General features: G+C 41.8%; 7 protein-coding genes across 7 annotated transcripts; 2 read left to right on the top strand and 5 right to left on the bottom strand.

Annotated features, from left to right (window-relative positions):
* Positions 1-164: 164 nt before the first annotated feature.
* On the bottom strand, positions 165-1,513 carry EAF02_010182 (uncharacterized protein; the record flags this gene model as incomplete). Its single annotated transcript, XM_038906230.1, has 3 exons — positions 165-207; positions 308-1,259; positions 1,462-1,513. 3 exons carry the CDS (start codon positions 1,511-1,513, stop codon positions 165-167), a joined length of 1,047 nt encoding a protein of 348 aa, XP_038753957.1.
* Positions 1,514-1,771: 258 nt separating this feature from the next.
* Positions 1,772-3,132, bottom strand: EAF02_010181 (uncharacterized protein; the record flags this gene model as incomplete). The annotated part of the gene is made up of 5 exons (XM_038906229.1): positions 1,772-2,128; positions 2,179-2,273; positions 2,342-2,881; positions 2,995-3,022; positions 3,070-3,132. The coding sequence occupies 5 exons, from the start codon at positions 3,130-3,132 to the stop codon at positions 2,000-2,002; spliced, it is 855 nt and encodes a 284-aa protein (XP_038753956.1). The 3' UTR covers positions 1,772-1,999.
* Positions 3,133-5,165: 2,033 nt separating this feature from the next.
* Positions 5,166-7,260, top strand: EAF02_010180 (uncharacterized protein; the record flags this gene model as incomplete). The annotated part of the gene is made up of 5 exons (XM_038906228.1): positions 5,166-5,375; positions 5,472-5,641; positions 5,729-5,858; positions 5,917-6,288; positions 6,346-7,260. 5 exons carry the CDS (start codon positions 5,166-5,168, stop codon positions 7,258-7,260), a joined length of 1,797 nt encoding a protein of 598 aa, XP_038753955.1.
* A 500-nt stretch (positions 7,261-7,760) lies between these two features.
* Positions 7,761-8,453, bottom strand: EAF02_010179 (uncharacterized protein; the record flags this gene model as incomplete). The annotated part of the gene is made up of 3 exons (XM_038906227.1): positions 7,761-7,793; positions 7,848-8,048; positions 8,124-8,453. 3 exons carry the CDS (start codon positions 8,451-8,453, stop codon positions 7,761-7,763), a joined length of 564 nt encoding a protein of 187 aa, XP_038753954.1.
* An 891-nt stretch (positions 8,454-9,344) lies between these two features.
* Positions 9,345-10,662, top strand: EAF02_010178 (uncharacterized protein; the record flags this gene model as incomplete). Its single annotated transcript, XM_038906226.1, has 5 exons — positions 9,345-9,639; positions 9,688-9,795; positions 10,031-10,379; positions 10,465-10,558; positions 10,609-10,662. The coding sequence occupies 5 exons, from the start codon at positions 9,345-9,347 to the stop codon at positions 10,660-10,662; spliced, it is 900 nt and encodes a 299-aa protein (XP_038753953.1).
* A 193-nt stretch (positions 10,663-10,855) lies between these two features.
* On the bottom strand, positions 10,856-11,113 carry EAF02_010177 (uncharacterized protein; the record flags this gene model as incomplete). The annotated part of the gene is made up of 1 exon (XM_038906225.1): positions 10,856-11,113. One exon carries the CDS (start codon positions 11,111-11,113, stop codon positions 10,856-10,858), a length of 258 nt encoding a protein of 85 aa, XP_038753952.1.
* A 4,055-nt stretch (positions 11,114-15,168) lies between these two features.
* Positions 15,169-16,238, bottom strand: EAF02_010176 (uncharacterized protein). The gene is made up of 3 exons (XM_038906224.1): positions 16,076-16,238; positions 15,799-16,020; positions 15,169-15,741 (listed from the first exon to the last, which is right to left on the bottom strand). Exons 1-3 carry the CDS (start codon positions 16,106-16,108, stop codon positions 15,481-15,483), a joined length of 516 nt encoding a protein of 171 aa, XP_038753951.1. The 5' UTR covers positions 16,109-16,238; the 3' UTR covers positions 15,169-15,480.
* Between the last annotated feature and the right edge of the window lie 1,005 nt (positions 16,239-17,243).

Raw genomic sequence — 17,243 nt, 5'->3', positions numbered from 1 at the left:
TTTTATTGGGTTTCTAAAAAACACGCTAGCTCTATGAATTGATCGTGGAGGATCGTAAAGTCAATGCATCATGCACTACATCATTTCGATTGTAGACGCTCCTGTTGTTGAAACCATCACCCGAACGCCGTCTAGAATCAGAATGGGGAATAGCTTATAGGTATCTATTGGCTGGTGGGCTTGTAAGTCTGCTTAGGGAAGGGGAATCTGCAAATATCGTTAGTCTATAATGTAGACAATTTGATGAAATTGTACACCAAGTCTTGACCAATGTAATGTGCATGTGTGAAATTTATGAAAGACTTACGAAGGACCCAACTCCTGAATGCTCAACTTAGCCAACCATTGTCCTTGATCAACGCATTGATCGAGGGATTCTCCAGCAACCAAACCAGCAGTAAAGCCAGCGGCGAAAGCATCTCCTGCACCAGTGGTATCGTTGATCAAGTTCTTTTCGATGACATGGACAGGGTATTCCTTAACATCTTGTCCGTTGACAGCTACAACAGTAGGAAGAGTTCCTTGTGTGATGATAGCAACTCTCTCTCTCTTCTTGTTCTCCTTTGGCAAAGCAGCCAATGCCTTGGCAATCTCCTTGATATCCTTGGATTCGACACCATGACTTTCAGCCCAGGCCAAAGCCTCAGTCTCATTACCAATGACATAATCCCAGTAAGGAGCAGTAGCATCAAGAGGCTCCTTGAAGAACTGAGAAATGAATGGTGCAGAGAGGGAAAAGACAAATGCCTTGTTGTTCTTGGCAGCCTCTTCAGCAAGAGCTTGAATAGCTGGTGGGCAGACGGTCAAATGGTATCCACCAACAAAGTAGTGTGTAGCATTCTCAACCAACTTCCAGACCTCGGGGGACTTCAAATGTTCCAAGTCGTAGTGATTGGCAGCGCCCAAGTCGGTACACATAGATCGGTTGTGGTCAGTGATCACAACACCACAGCGTCCGGTGGGTTGGGTTTTGTCAACACGGTATTCAACACGGAGACCGGCGGTCTTGACAGCATCGTGCAAGATGGCAGCATATTTGTCGTCACCGACTCCACCAAGGAATACAACGCTGTTGGGAGGGAGAATGTATTGGGCTCCACGAGCAGTGTTTTGGGCTCCACCTCCGGCAATCAATTTGGCGGAGTAGTTGTTGAGGAGATCTTCGTAGATGCCGGCGTGTTTCTCTTCAGCGAGGATGGCATCGTTGGGCTTGAGGCCGTATTTGTCGAGAAGGGCTTGGTTTCCTTGGGCTTGGATATCTGAATGGCGGAGTTAGTTTGAGTTAAATAGGTATATTAGCAGACTCAGTTTGGAAGCTTAAATGGAGATAGCTTTTTCCCTTGAGAATGATGAACTCGAGCCTCGAAATTTGCTACTTCGAAGCTATTGAGAACTCTACATGTTGATTGTGCGTCCAAGAGTGAGACATTAAGGAATGCTTGAGGTTATAACTCTACTTACCAAGCAATGGGTTCTCCAAGCAAAGGAGGGCGTATTCTTTAGTTCCAGACATCGTTACTATAGCTCTGATGGTATATTTTAAGTTGTTATATTTTAATGGCGGGGTTACGGCGTGGTGAAGAAAGATATGGTGGGGCTGAAATTGGGCTTGGCTTCCGAGAAACAAAGGCCCACTGCGAGGAACCAATCTTCTTAAGTAGGTCATAATGGAGCCAAGAAGTATTGTTCCCACAGTTCACAAAAAATATAAGGGCGCTTATAATCACAGAATAAACGTATGCCCTTGTGAAATGATAATCCAGTCATTGGAGATTAAGAGGTTCAATTTTTTGGATTCAAGTTGGTAGAAAAGCCATCAATTCATTTTGTTTAGTGCCTGTTAACATGCTATCACGATCTCCAGATCACTAGTAAATCATGCCAGAGCACACAAGATTGTTTGGTAGAATTCTTTTCTGTCATCCTCGTTGAGATCCATCCCAAATTACAAAGATGCAGGCCCAACATATCCGAAGCAATGAAAATCCCCTCAACTCGCTCAATCCTTGACCTTTTGGGTACCACGTAACAGACCAGTTCTTCTCGCAGCAATGAGACCAGCCTTTTGACCTTGTGCAGCGTATCTTGAGATTGTGGATGCTTTACCAATATGTTGATGGTTACCACCCTATTTCTTATTAGCGCTTGATTCTGGCATAAATGGTTAATTTTACATACTCCGTGAGGATGGTCAACAGGGTTCATGGCAACACCACGAGTCTTTGGCCAGGAGTTACGCTTGACGGCGAACTTGTGCTTAGCGCGGGATGCCTCTGTGTGAATTATCAGTATACCAAACTTTCCATGTCATTTATTGTCGATTGGGACTTTCAAAACGTACTCAAGAGAGGTTTGTCGGTTCTTCCACCACCAGCAACGATACCGATCATTCCACGGGCACTGCTCTTAATGACCTTCTTGGCACCGGATGGAAGCTTGACACGGGTCTTGCCCTCATCAGGGTTGTGTCCGATAACAGTAACATAGTTACCAGAAGTACGTCCCAACGCACCACGGTCGCCTGCCTTCTCCTCAACGTTGGAGATAACGGTACCTTCTGGAACAGATCCGAGAGGGAGAACATTTCCGACTGTGAGATTGGCGTTCTTTCCAGCGTAGATGAATTGACCGGTGTACATTCCTTCGTTGGCGATGAAAGTCTCGGTGTGGAGCTTGAATCTGTATGGATCGCGGAAGACAACCTTGGCGAGAGGAGCACCACGTCCTGGGTCGTGGATGATGTCCTTTACGACACCACGGACGTAACCGTGTCTCTCAGCATAGTCGAGAGTTCTGAACTGAGCTGGTGCCTTGTTCAATCTGGTGTTGGCTGTGAATATCGAGCCACGGCCCTTTCTTTGGTTCCTAATCACCCTACCCACTGTTTGACGAGATGTTAGCAGACTTCCAAAGCATGCTGTCGAAGGATGGGGTTATTCTGAGTCCAAATGGGAGAGCGCCAGTTGAAAAAGGGCGCGATCAATCTCATTTTACGGTGAAAAATGATCTTGGAAATTTTCATCTATGATGTCTTGGAATTGCAAAGCAGAAATTGAAGTTGTAACTTACTTTTTGCAGTTGTCGCGACGATTTGAGAGAATTGTGTCGGGGAAGAGGTTCAAGAACTTTCATTTCAATAGAGGAAGGAACGAATATTTCGAGTGTGTGCCTGCCAAAATGATAAGCGACCGCACTAGTCCCCGAAAAGAATGGATGTTATGGCCTGAAGTTCGAGATGAATAATTTAAGGCTGCTGTTACAAGGATACGCTAGTGGATATTTCTACTGACGACTGTCGATACTGACCCAAAATCTACCTCAACAAATGAATTCCAATGTCATGAATCGCGGCCCGACAATGAAAGGCGGTACAATGTACCAACTAAAGGTAAACATTGAGGACTGGTATCATTGTTTGAGTTGGGTTATCAGTATCTTGGTGTCAACCTTGACTGACTTTTCCCTTCATCGCTGCATCTTGTGTTCTACATCATATATCATTTAAGACTGATGTCGCATTAATCGATTCAAGAACTGCACACGTTTTAGTTGGTGGTATCTACAAGCTTGTGGATTCATTGGGGATTTCCTGGGCCTTTGGATAGTGTTCTGAGGCGATCTTCAAATTCTCCAGCGTTCTATCAACATGTCTTCATTATTGCCACTTTTTGTTGTGATTGTGTAGTACCTCATGACTGTGTGGATTTTTGAAGTTGGTGAATTGCATGGGTGGTGCAGAGCTAAGCCATGTGAGCCATATGCCCTACGCAGCGAGGAATTGCGGGGTGCGCAAATCGCGACCAGATAGCAGGCTTTTCAATGTCCAAGAGTATTTCAACTATCGGGAATCACTTCTGCCCATTGTACTGTTGTACAGCTTGAACTTCATGTACTCATTGTATTTGCGATTCTTAGAGTGTTGCGGAAATTTTGTTGTCTCCCTCACCAATCCGAGTTCCGAGCTACTACCGTGGACACATTTTCAAAGTCCCAAGTTATTTGAACAATTGAGAGGTCCGGTTTCTTCCTAAATTTGAGGCTGGGCGTTATGCGCGCAAGATACGTGGGATTAACGCACTATGACTGGCATGGAGATTTTGTGTCTTTTCCTCCAAGTTCGCGTTTCAACCACAGGCACGTTTTCAATGTCTGAAATCAGTTCAACAATCAAATGGCCTTCATATGTTCAGGCTTTGGCTTTAGCTAGAGAGACATGACGTTGCAGAATTTAAGTTGTGGACAGTTGTATATTCGACCGTCCAGGTACTTTCGTCACCACTTAAACCCCGGGTGCAAGATCAATCACAATTTAGCTTTCGACGTCTTAATTATTACTTCCTATCCATCAATTCCAATAATTCTTCGTCGGATACAGACTATTATCTCTTTATGTATATATTTCTATATTTATATGAAAATACAATTGCCAATTGTGAAGGAGGGGTTATCCGATCGTATACGAATTCCGTACGGTAAGTATATGTTTAACAAATTTCTCTATGTTTATATCTTCAAAAAAATTCGAGCCAGGTGAGTCCAAAATTGTTTCCATTGAGTATCTTCGTAAGCGAGTGTGGGTGGTTTTCCCTTACATGGCATTGCCGAATTTCCAGCCCAGGCATCAAACAACAATCCAATGTCTTATTGAATATAGAGCATTGGGGAATACATAAGGTAAAAGGGATGGATGTTGCTGTGGGTTTCTTTGGATGCGAAATTTCGTGCGTCACTAAAGATGATACTACCTACCGACCATAATACGTCAGATAAGTGCGATGGTTGGGCGGGCAAAAAGGCCAATACTTGAGTACTTGAGTTTGGATTTGAGCAGTTATTGTTGGTGGAAGTTGGAAAGGGAATGAACTTCGTGGGGAGAGACAAACGTGGTATACGACATGGGGTTAGGTGGTATCAAAGAATGCTCGGAAATATCGAATCGTACTATTGGACTAATAGAAAGACTGCTGGTACCTTATTCACCGCTTGCCTGACGTCCCTTTGTGTTGTACGTGCGTGACAGAATGTTTAGACCAATAAATCTCAAGTCGCGCTTGTCGGCAATATCTTTGAGCTTCCTCTGACTTCATCATCTAAAAAGCTTCTTATCAAACAACCTCAGAATCCTAGGATCTCAGAATCTCAGAACACCACAACTCAACCACAACATGGCATCTTCTGACGACTCTTCGGATCTCTCCTCTGTACCATCTGAGGATGAAAGTTTACAATTAACAAAAAAAGATGGCATTCTTAAATTCTTCTCAAAAGCCCCAAAACCAACTGCTGCACGTAAAATTGAGACTTCTCCACCACGACCAAAGAGAGATCCATCACCACCTCATGAATATGTTCTGGCAGATAATCCAGATATCGCCGTACGTATAACTCTTATCGTCGCGTGTTAGAGGATTTTACACGTACAAATCGCGTGGTTGCGGTGTTCAATGGTTGCTAACACAGATTCTATGCAGTTTATCGTCATGTTCCGTGCCCGGTTCAGTGAAGTATTCCCGAAATCTCTACCCAACTTTGGACCCCAAGAATTGGAACACGCTGTTGTTGGTACTACGCCTGGGGAGCATGCGGAGCAATTTCTCTGCGCATTATTGGGGCTTCTCTTAAATAGAAAGCAGGATGTGAAGTAGGTCATATTTGCGACATGTGTGCCGTGGCTCGCATAACTTCGAAGTTTCTGCAGATTCAATGGCTAATCACTTATCGAACACAGAGCTGGACATTATAATCGTGCTCTCGAGGAAGCCGTTCAAACACATAAACTACAATGGGCGAAGGATTGGGAAAGCAAGAACCCTCTTTCTGGAGGGGCAACGTTCACTTCTATGTCTCCTACAGAGCGGGTAGGTCACTCATCCATTGTCTACGGAAGGATTGAACCTTGCTGATTTGAAATTATAGCTTACTCTATTACGTACCCTCATACTCTGGTCCTTAGCCTCCTCCGACGTGGTTAAGGGTATGATTACAGCCTCATACAAGCAAACTCGCCATGAAGATGATTTGAACCAACCACTTTCTGTACAGCCTTGGGGATCAGATGCCGACAGACGTCGTTACTATTTAGTGGAAGGTCTGGACGACACACACTTTAGAGTTTACAGGGAGAGCAACTATACCGGCTTGAAGAGAACTTGGTGGAGCGTTGCAAGTGATATTGATGAGTTGAAATTGTTAGCAGAGAAACTAGTCAAGGACGATGGTGGTCAAAAAGCCCGAACGCTAAGTGGGAAAATGCTTGCGGCAGTTCCACGTTTCGAGGCGACTGAAGAGGTATGATCTTCCTAGTCTCAGTACTTTCTTATTTTCAGATTGACTAACATTTTACAGAAACGAAAGAGAAGAGAATATCGACAAGCTCGTAAAGAGCAATTTAAACGTCCTGAACCAAACTTCTCGATGTATGAAGGTCGTACCAGAGGAAAGCGCATGAAGTACACGTACTCGGACGATGAAGATGAGGTCTTCTCTGACACTACTGGATCCCGGCGTTCTACTCGAAACACTGGCAGCCACACCCCAGCTGAGCCAGCGGGGCCTACTGTTACATTAAGTGGTCGTCAGGTCAGATCTCGTGTTGGTGGAGTTTATGGTGAAAGCATTATCGGTGGAACGCATGCTGCTGCGGATAGTCGTGGAGACGTCGAACTGGGTGAAGAGTCAGAAGAGGTAACTTCTAGGCCACGCCGTGCTGGTGCTTCCAGTCGCGGTCGCGATTGGGCTTCTAAGGGAAAGCACATTGAGGGATATAACTCATTGGACGAAATGGACGACGATGAGGAGGAGGATGCTAGTGAGCAAGATTATGGCGATGACGAGGAAGACGACGATCAAGTATCTCTAGCAAGCGATATTGAGGAAATCGAAGAGGAGCCTGCAGAGGAGACCGATGGAATTGAACAAATGGAGGATGACGAAGACGAGAAGAAGAGCTTAATTGTCAAGCTCCCAGTCAAAACTCCAACACCGGAGCAGAAGACTACGATTAAACTCCATCTAAGTCCACAGTCTAAATCAAATTCGGACAGCGTGGCTCCTCGACAGGATCCAAGCCCACCTACATCTACGGAAGTCACCAGTGAAGGGAAGGCTATTTCGACCGAAGCCGATAAGAAAATCAAGCCGATTTCCATCACGACGAAACCAATTCAAACTCAACTCTCGCCTACTCTCACTTTCCGTGGTAGCCCTGAGAAAGCTTCCACCCTGCCACCATCAATCAATGTCGGCTATGGTGGGTCTTAATGTTGTAATTTTTAATCATGATAGCGGGTATGGAAAAAGGCGTAATATTGACAAAAGGCGTAAAGATAAATGGAGGGTGATTTGCTTGGATGGGAGCTACTAAAGCTGATCATTGGGTATACTTATGTTCTCCGATATACATAGTCATCTTCCGAGGCATATTAACATAAGTATTTATGCTAGTCTTAGCTCATGATAGAATGGAGAAAATCTCATAGCTATTGCACGATAATTTTATGCCTACATGTGTCTTCTCCATCCTACCACGATCGACCTCAAAAGAGCCCGGTACTTGAAGAGAGATAGATACAGTGCTATGATGAGATAATGCATCAAGTTATTTTGCTATCCCAATATATCAAATGCATCCTCACAATGTGTAGTTCCGTCTACTTGAATATCTCAATATTTAAACCAGTATTTTTCACTGGATTGTCCCAAACGCCGCCCATGCAAATGCAATTCCATTTCTCAAAACACCCCGTTCATCATTCATCAGCTCAATCTCCAGCAGAAGCTTGAGTCTTATAATACTGCCCAAATCCATCAGCAACGAAAAATTAATAGAGCATCGCGAGGGGACTCACATCCCCCAATTCCGCCGCCAATTTCGCATTCTTTCCGATCTCTGCTATCTTCTCCTTGATCGGCCAGTTATTAACCGTGTACCACCATCGACGGACTCGGGCGCCGGCACTGTTGCCACTAAGTTTGGCATTCTTGTTCCAGTGCTTCCAACCAGCCCAGAGGAGGGTTACAGCAATGCCTTGAATGAGTGGCATGCATACCTAGGTGTAAGAATTAGCCTGCGTGTTCCGTATTCTTCAGATGAAGAATAGATAAATATTGGGGGGGGAACACACTTGATCTCTAATCGTTATGAAAGCAACCTTCCAATATGAATCCGCATGTGCAATACTAGCCAAATAACTCTGCTCAAATCGTAAATCGGGTATTGGTGGGAAACTCGCACGCCGTGGCAATGGTCTTATAACATCGTAGGGGATATCTTCTATTTCTTCCTCGCCATCGATACTATCTTTATCGTCGAATGCGTAGTCTGGATGAACAGTTACGGGCTCTTTGCTGGAGGCGGCGGTAGTGGGATTTATGTCATGGTTGGGAGATGGATCGCGCTTTATTGAGGCACTCTGGATTGTAGATGCTATTTCGAGGGGGGCAGAGGAAGACATCGCAAAATAATGAAATTTATTGGTGTAGATATCTGAATTTCGTGGTGTTGATAGCTTTGAAGTTGCTCGGTGGAATTTGCCGGGCTCCGAGGTTCTGATTATGCTGTACGAATTGGTGAAGTAGAACAAAAAATCACATCACTGATATGAGATACACTTTTCTCTCACATCCAACTAATGTAATTCGGATTTCTATGCTTCTAAAAGTATCTACACTATCTATATCTTTTCATTGTCATCTATGGTCTTAGTTCGACTTGAAGGCGACTAGAGGATTCTTTCGAGTAACACAAAATTGTTGTCTAACATCTCAATTGCATGCTTCTACAAACTGAAATACTGATTTCGATGTCAGCTACTCTAAAGGCCATAGCCTCAGACATTTGACAGTGTTCGGGTGGTTAAACTGTACAGACGTTCAGATAAGATGTGTCAATATCTAAAGTAACCCAATGTTCGAGGTGGGATTCAATCTTTTAAACAATTTGAAAGTTTCAATTGTGTTCAGGAAATGGGAGACCTTTCGAAGTTGATGTCCAGTCCGGGCTATTGAAAGCCCCGGTGGTGCTTGCTTTCAGCAAATGATGGTACTTAGTGGACCACTCACTACATTGGCCGAGAAAATACAGAGTTTACCATGTTTGTGCAAGGTTATCGGAACCTATAGGCGCTTGCCCCTGGATGGAAAGCAAAGTACATCACACAGCTAGGTAGACTACTAGGCATGTACTCTGTGTATTGGTTACACACCATCTGGACCAAATATATAGGGTACTTATTACTTCACATGCTAGCTCGAGAATTCACAACATTAAAATTCAGGTCATTCCCAGACTATCCTGTCTTGACTTCGAATTCCACTCTCTCACGCTTTTGCTTCATTTCAACACAATGCCTCAGAACTCTGAAAATGCTTCTTCGGGGATGCCTTCCCCATACGGCAATCCCGTAGCCATCAAACACCAACAAGAAGCCAACCCTAATTTGCCTGACCACCGCTACCAAGTTTTCCAGAAATCTCTGCTTGAGCATGAATACCATCACGAGGAGGCATTCGTGTCTGCAAGTCTCACACGCCTTCATCATGGAGTCTACGATGCGGAGAACCGATTGAGTCTCTATGGACCTCCGCCACACAAACGTTACCTTTGTAGCCATAACTTTTGTTTTTCATCCCATGCACTCGGTTGAGTATAGATTTAAAAGAGCTCAGATTAGCATCCAAGCTTTTAAGAATATCGGGGAGAAGACTACAAATTAACCGCTGAGGATTATCAATATGCTCCACATATTGCTTTTGGCCGATATTCGACGGAGAACTTGCACTGGACTTTTTCCTTAGGTCAGTAGTGAAACTATACTTTGATGACATCAGGACCACATGGATTTGATCGAGCAGCAAGAGATACGTAAGCTTTAATCGCAGTTTGCAGTTCAAATCCGAAACGCTATGAACCTCTTTAGACAGGCTCGGCGATAGACTAAACAATGAATAAGCCGATATTGTTTAGTTGCAGCCTAGACTATTGAGATATCTGAATTCGGTCATCCAAGAAACACTTCTAACTTGCTTTCAGGTGCAACTCTAGGGGTCTCTACGCCAGCAACTGCAACGGTCACCCCATCCACTGAATACGATAGATCAAAAGTCATCGGTAACATGTTAAAGATACAGGGTTCAACTCGATCTGTTGAAGGAATGCAGAGCAGCAAACTTCTTTGGTCACTTGAAGAGAACGAACAGCAGTGCACTGGGCTCCCTCGAGAATTCACCTTTGTCTTCTTGGTTGAACAGCCGGTAGCTAAAGCACCATTCTCCTTGCAGATTGGAATTAAGCCCGTCTTCTCAAATAGTCTCAAAGCTACGAGCTTTGGCACCGAGATCACGAAGAAGTCTGACATATTATCAGATGAAGTTGGACAAGTGTAGGTTGCTTCTTATTAGAGGGTAGTAACGAAGACTTTCAAGGGTGAAGATGTCTCTCCAATCAATTGTTGACCTTCGTGGCAGGTTTTCCAGCAGTCCATATGCATTCAATTTTGCTACCATGCTTGGGCGATTCGAAGATTTAGTGGAGCTACCAGGAAACGCCTCGAGCATTCAAGTAAGACTTTTTTTTACAATAGAGGGATTATAATGTTAACATGCTTGCAGGATTACATTGGTACTACTTCAAGTGTCCCCGGTGCTACTCCACCATCTTCATAGTAAGTAGGATCTTCCCTTTTAAAATTCGCTATTGGGCTGTTTGCAATAATGAACATTCTACGTTGCAGCTATTACATATTTTCTTCGGCTGTGTTCATGACCTCTTATCATATTTGACCTGATGTCAATCACTCTCTGCAACTGCGTGTCAATTAGTCTCCTCCTTCCTTTTGGACACATTTTGACAATTCATTTAAAATAAAACATTGTCAGGATACATTCGTTGTACTGTAGTCAACCCAACGTATTGCTCGCAATATTGCGGTGGGACCAGAATTTCAGGCGTAGACTTCCATACTTCATTCCATGTAATGGGCGATTTTCCTGCACCGCAAAGGTCTGTAGGACGTTCTCGCAGATTGTCCCATATGTCAGAGATATCTCGATGTGAGAGAGGCTCTTTGAAGGCTTTCATCATGGTGTCTCTATACTCCTCCAAAGATTTATCCATATCTATATGCCCATATGATCGAAATGATCGAAATTTCAATGGTGCGGTGTTGGATACCAATGCATTACAGCCATCAAAAGAAAAGGTAGGCTGGAGGCTAAACCATAGCGTGGGTCTTCTCACCATAAGGTGGTATGTAGTTTTGTGTTGTCTAGGTTATAAAATCAACAGAGCAAAAAGTCATCCGGATGCGTTTCTTTGGGTCAGACTCAGGGAGCAAATTCCACAATTGCTTGAATGCCAGGCAGCGAGAGAGCAATCTAATGCTAGTATTTCGGATCAGTATAGGCAACCTTGTAGTATACTATAATAAAACTATGACGTGTATTAATTAATGTATTAATATAGCAGCTAGTGCGTTTGAAAAGGAGTATATATCACTCTCATAATTATTCTATGAATATTGAAATCTAATATAAAATATTCACTTTTTATATATTCCTATTTATATTAGATTAGAGACTAGGGATTTTATTTCAATCTGAAATAAAGAATAAGATTCTATTGTTTAATTTGAAAGGAATAGATATATTGTAATTAATTCTAGTATTTCAATATATTACTAGTAATCTTGATATTCCACTAAATAATATTGAATACTTTTATTAATATAGCTTTTGATATTACATACGATAATATTTTAGAGAAATTCAATCATTATCATCATACTGACTCGTGTTTTGATTACGGGAAATACTATTGTCTATACTATTTCGGATTCCGATGACGAAACACTACTAATAGCGACACGAAAGATAATATAATCGGAATGAATTTCCTAGTTATAGAGCTTCGTGCTCAGGACCAATCATTACTTTCAAGGTATGTTCACAGGAATAGCAAGTCATTTACACCACTTATTGAATTCCTACTCGAATTATATCTTTTCTATATATTTATAAATAAGTATTGCTTACATTCGTACACGCAAGCTGTGAATAGTGAATATGGCGTTCTCAAGTATGGTCCCCAGAAAATTTTCTCGCCTTCCCTTTCCCATTCCTTATTACGTTCACTTCCACTTTCATTACTTTGCTTCTACTTTTACTTCCTTCTCAATTTTTCCTCACGACTAGAACGTTTTTTTCATGAGTTGTAATCTCATTAAGTAACGGGTACAATATTACCAGCCCCTGCTATGTCTTCGAACGCAATATACTCCATATACCTAGCCTCCTGGGTAAGATCTTTGACATGGTATTGATAGATCTTGTACACAGACTAATATATACGTAGCACAACTTGTTCCAGAGCCGTCTTTGGTTTCAGAGATAACTCACGTGTGTCTGGCCTTTGTGAGCCCGTCTTTGTTCATCAGCCCGGAGCCCCCATCCCCTTCAGCCCTGGAGCCATTCTTTACGAACACCAGCGCGATCCGATCTCAGTTTCCCAAAGACGTAAAGGTATTATGGGCTCTGGGAGGATGGGGGTGATACGGAGTCATTTGGTGTTGCGGCAAGAAATGAAACGAGCCGCAAATCATTTGCGAAGAACATCAAGTCTCTACTTCATATCACCAATACAGATGGCAAGATGTAACAAATCCTTCTCAGGAGCTAGTGTCTGATTTTTAACAGGAGTTGATCTTGATGGGAATATCCAGGGTAAGCAGAGTTCTCGGCGACTTCGGAATCCTTGCAAGCTCATGGAGATAATTTCATTGCTAACACCAATTTGATAGTGGCAATGGTGATGATTATAAGCAACCTGGAACTACAAACTCGGCTAAGACTTGGGAAGTTGAAGCTTTCTCAAAGCTCGTTTCTGAACTTCGATTTGCAATTGGCCCCGAAAAGATTCTCTCCGCTGCTGTCCCTGGCCTGCATCGAGATATGATGGCATTTGGTCCTGACAATATTCGAAAACTTGTACCATATATAGATTTCTTCAATATTATGACCTATGATTTGATGAACCGCAGAGACAACGTCACCGCCACACCACGCTGGTATTGAAGGATCCCTTGAAGCGGTGGATCGATATATCAAGAATGGTGTTCCTCCTCACAAAGCAATCCTTGGGTTTGCTTTCTATGCGAAGTGGTTCAAGATCGTTCCACTCGAAGAACATCATGGACCCATCCGTAGCCCATTAGGTCTTCCTACTGTTCAAAATGGAAGATCTCGACACGGGGGCCGATCTGGGTAAGTCTGGAGCATTTGTTTGGTCGGAAAACCCTTCAACCTCAGTTGAGACATCCTTCAAGCGAGCTATGGCACTGGGACAGTACGACGACCGCCACAAGGGTCATTACTTTCTCGACGAGGATGAAAGTGTATTTTGGTCATGGGAGACACCAGAGGCAATTGTTAGGAAGTTCAAGATGGTAATGCAACAGAAAAGGCCTCGGTGGAGTGTTTGCGTGGGAATTAGGTGGTGACTCAAGAAATTGGAGTTATCTTAAGGCCCTCAATGATGTTGTTAAAGAAGCAAAATCATCTGGAGAAAATAGTATGATCACACGGAACATGGAAGTATGACAGCCCTAGCTTGAACCAAAATTGCAATGGTCTCAATATCAAAGATATGGTGTGATTATATGATGACAACAATGTTTTTACTAAAAGATTACGAAGATTAGCCTCGTAATCACTTAGAAGTGATAAGAGTCTTCTCAAGGTATTCTCGAGCTGATATATATTAATATCGAAAATCGGGTTATCTTCCAGCCTTACTCTCAACAATTATTATAACTTCGTAATAATAATATTCTCTATTTTTATATAAGAACTCTATAATATTGAAAATTACAAATATTAAATAAGTATACTATTTAATTCAAAAGATACTATAAAACTTTTAGAATTATCTTTAAATTAGATTTATAATATAGTACTTCGTATAGATTTTTCAACTTAAAATGTTTTTTAAATCTGAAATTCACTAATTAGTATTTTGATATAGCTTATTATAGAAGAAATAAAACTAAAAAGAGTATTAACTATTGTTTTTATCATAAAATAATATAATAATATATCTTTTTGAATATATATAGAATAAAGTTCTATACTAGTATCGAATCACATGATCAAAACACGTGATTGTCGCTTATAAGTTTCCGAAAGCAACCATACGAAAATGATTATATTTAGCTTCCGAAAACGATCATTATTAGTTTTCCGAAAACGATTATTAATAAAGATATGAAAAGAAGCTTTATTTCGAAGGAATGGCCGGATTAGGAAGAGATCTACAAGAGATTAACGAAAAGCGGAAAGCTAGAGTGGATTGGAAAAAGTATTAAAATAAGAGCTTTTTCCTTTTTAATATAGAATAAGAAAGTGAATATAAATATATAAATATATAGATTTATAAATATCACGTGTTTCATTGCTTTTTAGTTGTTAAACTAAGCCAGCTTCCCATAATAGATTAATACTAGTCTATTCCCTCTTATATTCTATTTATATTAAATACTAATTACTAGCTCATGACCTACGATATTAACATTAATAGTAATTATATCACGGAGGTAATAGCTATGTCTAATGGTCACTTGATCAGGAGATAGGTATATAGAGTGATAATAAACTAGATTGACTTGAGGTGTGATCATAAGGATCATACCTGCTTTATATACCCTGATCAGGCGATGGAGTCGCCTAATTAGGTATATAGGGTACACAAATGAACTGAGTGAAATAGTTTTAGTAATCATGGGAATGAGTACTCCGGAGGAGTACTAGGATTAATACCGTAGGGTTACACTATACGGTGAATTCCGTGACAAATTATTATATAAACAAAATATATATACACTAGTCAATATTATAACTATCTAGTGTGACGATTGCATCATTTAGAATACTAAGGTGAAGAGCTAGAAGAGCTCTTCGGAAGGAAGTGGTAATATACAGGATTGTGGATCACGTGAGGACCTAGCCGATCCACTAATATGACAGGATCGTCACATCTAGTATTTATAAAAAAGATTTATAAATAACAAAGATAAAAATAAAGATTATAATTTTGTTTTTAAATATAAAAGATAATGACTAATATAAATAGATATATAATACGTATATATAATAATTACTATAGGGTTTATTAATAAGGAAAGATTGAGACGGATTCGATTTGTTAAGAAGAGATAGAAACAAATATAGAAACTTGATTCGAAATAATTGACTTTTAGAAAATGTATTTGCAAAATGTTTATTTACTTGATAATAAGAATGAGGTTTACCCCTCCGTTAACAAAAATAGTTTGTGAAGATAAATCACTGTTGCATACCCCGATACACATATCGACACCCAAGTTCGAAAGACAAAAAAAGCCGTTCGTATGAATATTCCCAGAGCTTCATGTTCTTCATTAGAATGTGCCCCAGTTCTGCGTCTGTGTCGCATGTTTCGCCTCGAGAAGTCTAAGGGTAGCTCGCAGCACCGCCGCCACGTTTGCTGCTCAAGAAGTGAATAGCAGTTGTTCCAACAAAACAAGCCGCTGTGAACCATATGAATGCCGTGCTTGCTTGAACTTCTTGGCATCTAGCCTTGAGGTCGTCCTCCACAGCTTTGACAACATCACCGGAATATTGTTTGTGTCCACCAGGGAACATTGGATTGGGATGGTCTTGAATATAATTCAAATCAGAACAGCTGCCGACCTTGATAGTCACGGCATATGCCTAGGTAACAAGTCTATTAGCAAGAGCTGAGATAAAGTGAAGAAAATGACAACTAACGATTCCACCAGCAAGGAGAAAGAAAGATGCAATGCCATCAAGAGCAAGCATTATGATGCCTTGCAAAGCTTCCACGAAACAAGCAGCAACCCCAATGGCAGCGAATATAAGAGCAGCTCCACCACAGAAAGACCCATAAGATGTAAGGGACCACGAAGTACCCGGACCATAACCATGAATCAAGATTGCAGATAGTGCTAGAACAACAGCTGCGAACAGCATCTGAAGAGAGTTAGTTAGACAGTCTTTGTGCCGCAAGATTCGGCGAAAGGCTTACCTGGAGAACACGGAGTGCTAAAGTGACAATCATGTTGGCTTGTGTGTAGGGTGCTAATTATATTGGAGTATCAAGATATTTAGATATGAATTGGTTAAGGGCCACTTGGTTGAATACACTGTGTATTATATAGTCAAGCTCCACAAAGTTTAGCAGGGAAGCGAGTCAAGATCACTAGGCTGAGACCAGGGATTGTCATGTCGTTGAGGATGAGATTTCAGTAACATAGGGAAGGTAAACATCTCCTAGGGAGAACCCCGCCTCCATGAACACAGCCTGTATAGCGAGCAAGAAGCCTCATTGGAGGATTGCGGCACAGTGTTTCATGAACTATCCCATAATCAGTGAACTATCGACGAAATTGATGTCCAATATCAAGTCATGAAATGAATCTTGCTGCAGTGTAATTGGTTTGAGCGCTTAGAAGTATGAAGATGTGCATGTGTGACTCTAAATCAAGTGTAACAAATTCTGACGGTGTTCTCGAATTGGATGAGTGGTCCGAATTTTGACGGGTGCTGCCTTGGCAGATATACACCCGAGAAACAAAGACGTTACACTGACAACGTTGTACGTGTTGGATAGGTAGACAACACACGCCAATTTGACGAATATGCATGTGATTCATGCTGTAGTACATTTCAGATAATCCAAACCCCAACAGTAAACAACACCAGTGCAAAACATCAATAGCTCAAACAGGAGCCAAGGAAACTCTGCAATGCTTGAGAGGATGCTCAGCGAGAGGATCCTGTCCTCATCCAAATTTCCGAAACATGGGGGAATTGTGCTGGGCCACCATCCAAAAATACATCTAAGATTAGATCCATGAATCAATACACCGTGGACTTGACAGATGTGTTCTGGGTAAGCCGAAGCCCTATGGATATCATAAATAAGAAATTCAGCCTCACCGGTTCCCATATGAGCAGGAACGGGGGCCAAGAATAGATGAAAATCTGCGAGTGTACATGAGGTTTTATGGGGGCTGTTTAGTATGAGTGAGATATAACCAGGCTTTACGTTAATTTCGACCAATAATTGAAATCAGTCAGATCTTAGAAGTGCTCTCTTGAATTACTTTCGAAAGTCGTTCGAGAGATGAAACATTGACAAACGGTTGGATCCGTTGGATTTATAGCCTAGTCACCGCCACAGCCACACTTTA

The sequence above is a fragment of the Botrytis sinoallii genome (assembly GCF_014898435.1).
Source record: "Botrytis sinoallii strain Bc 23 chromosome Unknown BSIN_024, whole genome shotgun sequence".
NCBI classification, from domain to species: Eukaryota; Fungi; Ascomycota; class Leotiomycetes; order Helotiales; family Sclerotiniaceae; genus Botrytis; species Botrytis sinoallii.
This window is presented reverse-complemented; position numbering and strand designations above follow the sequence as displayed.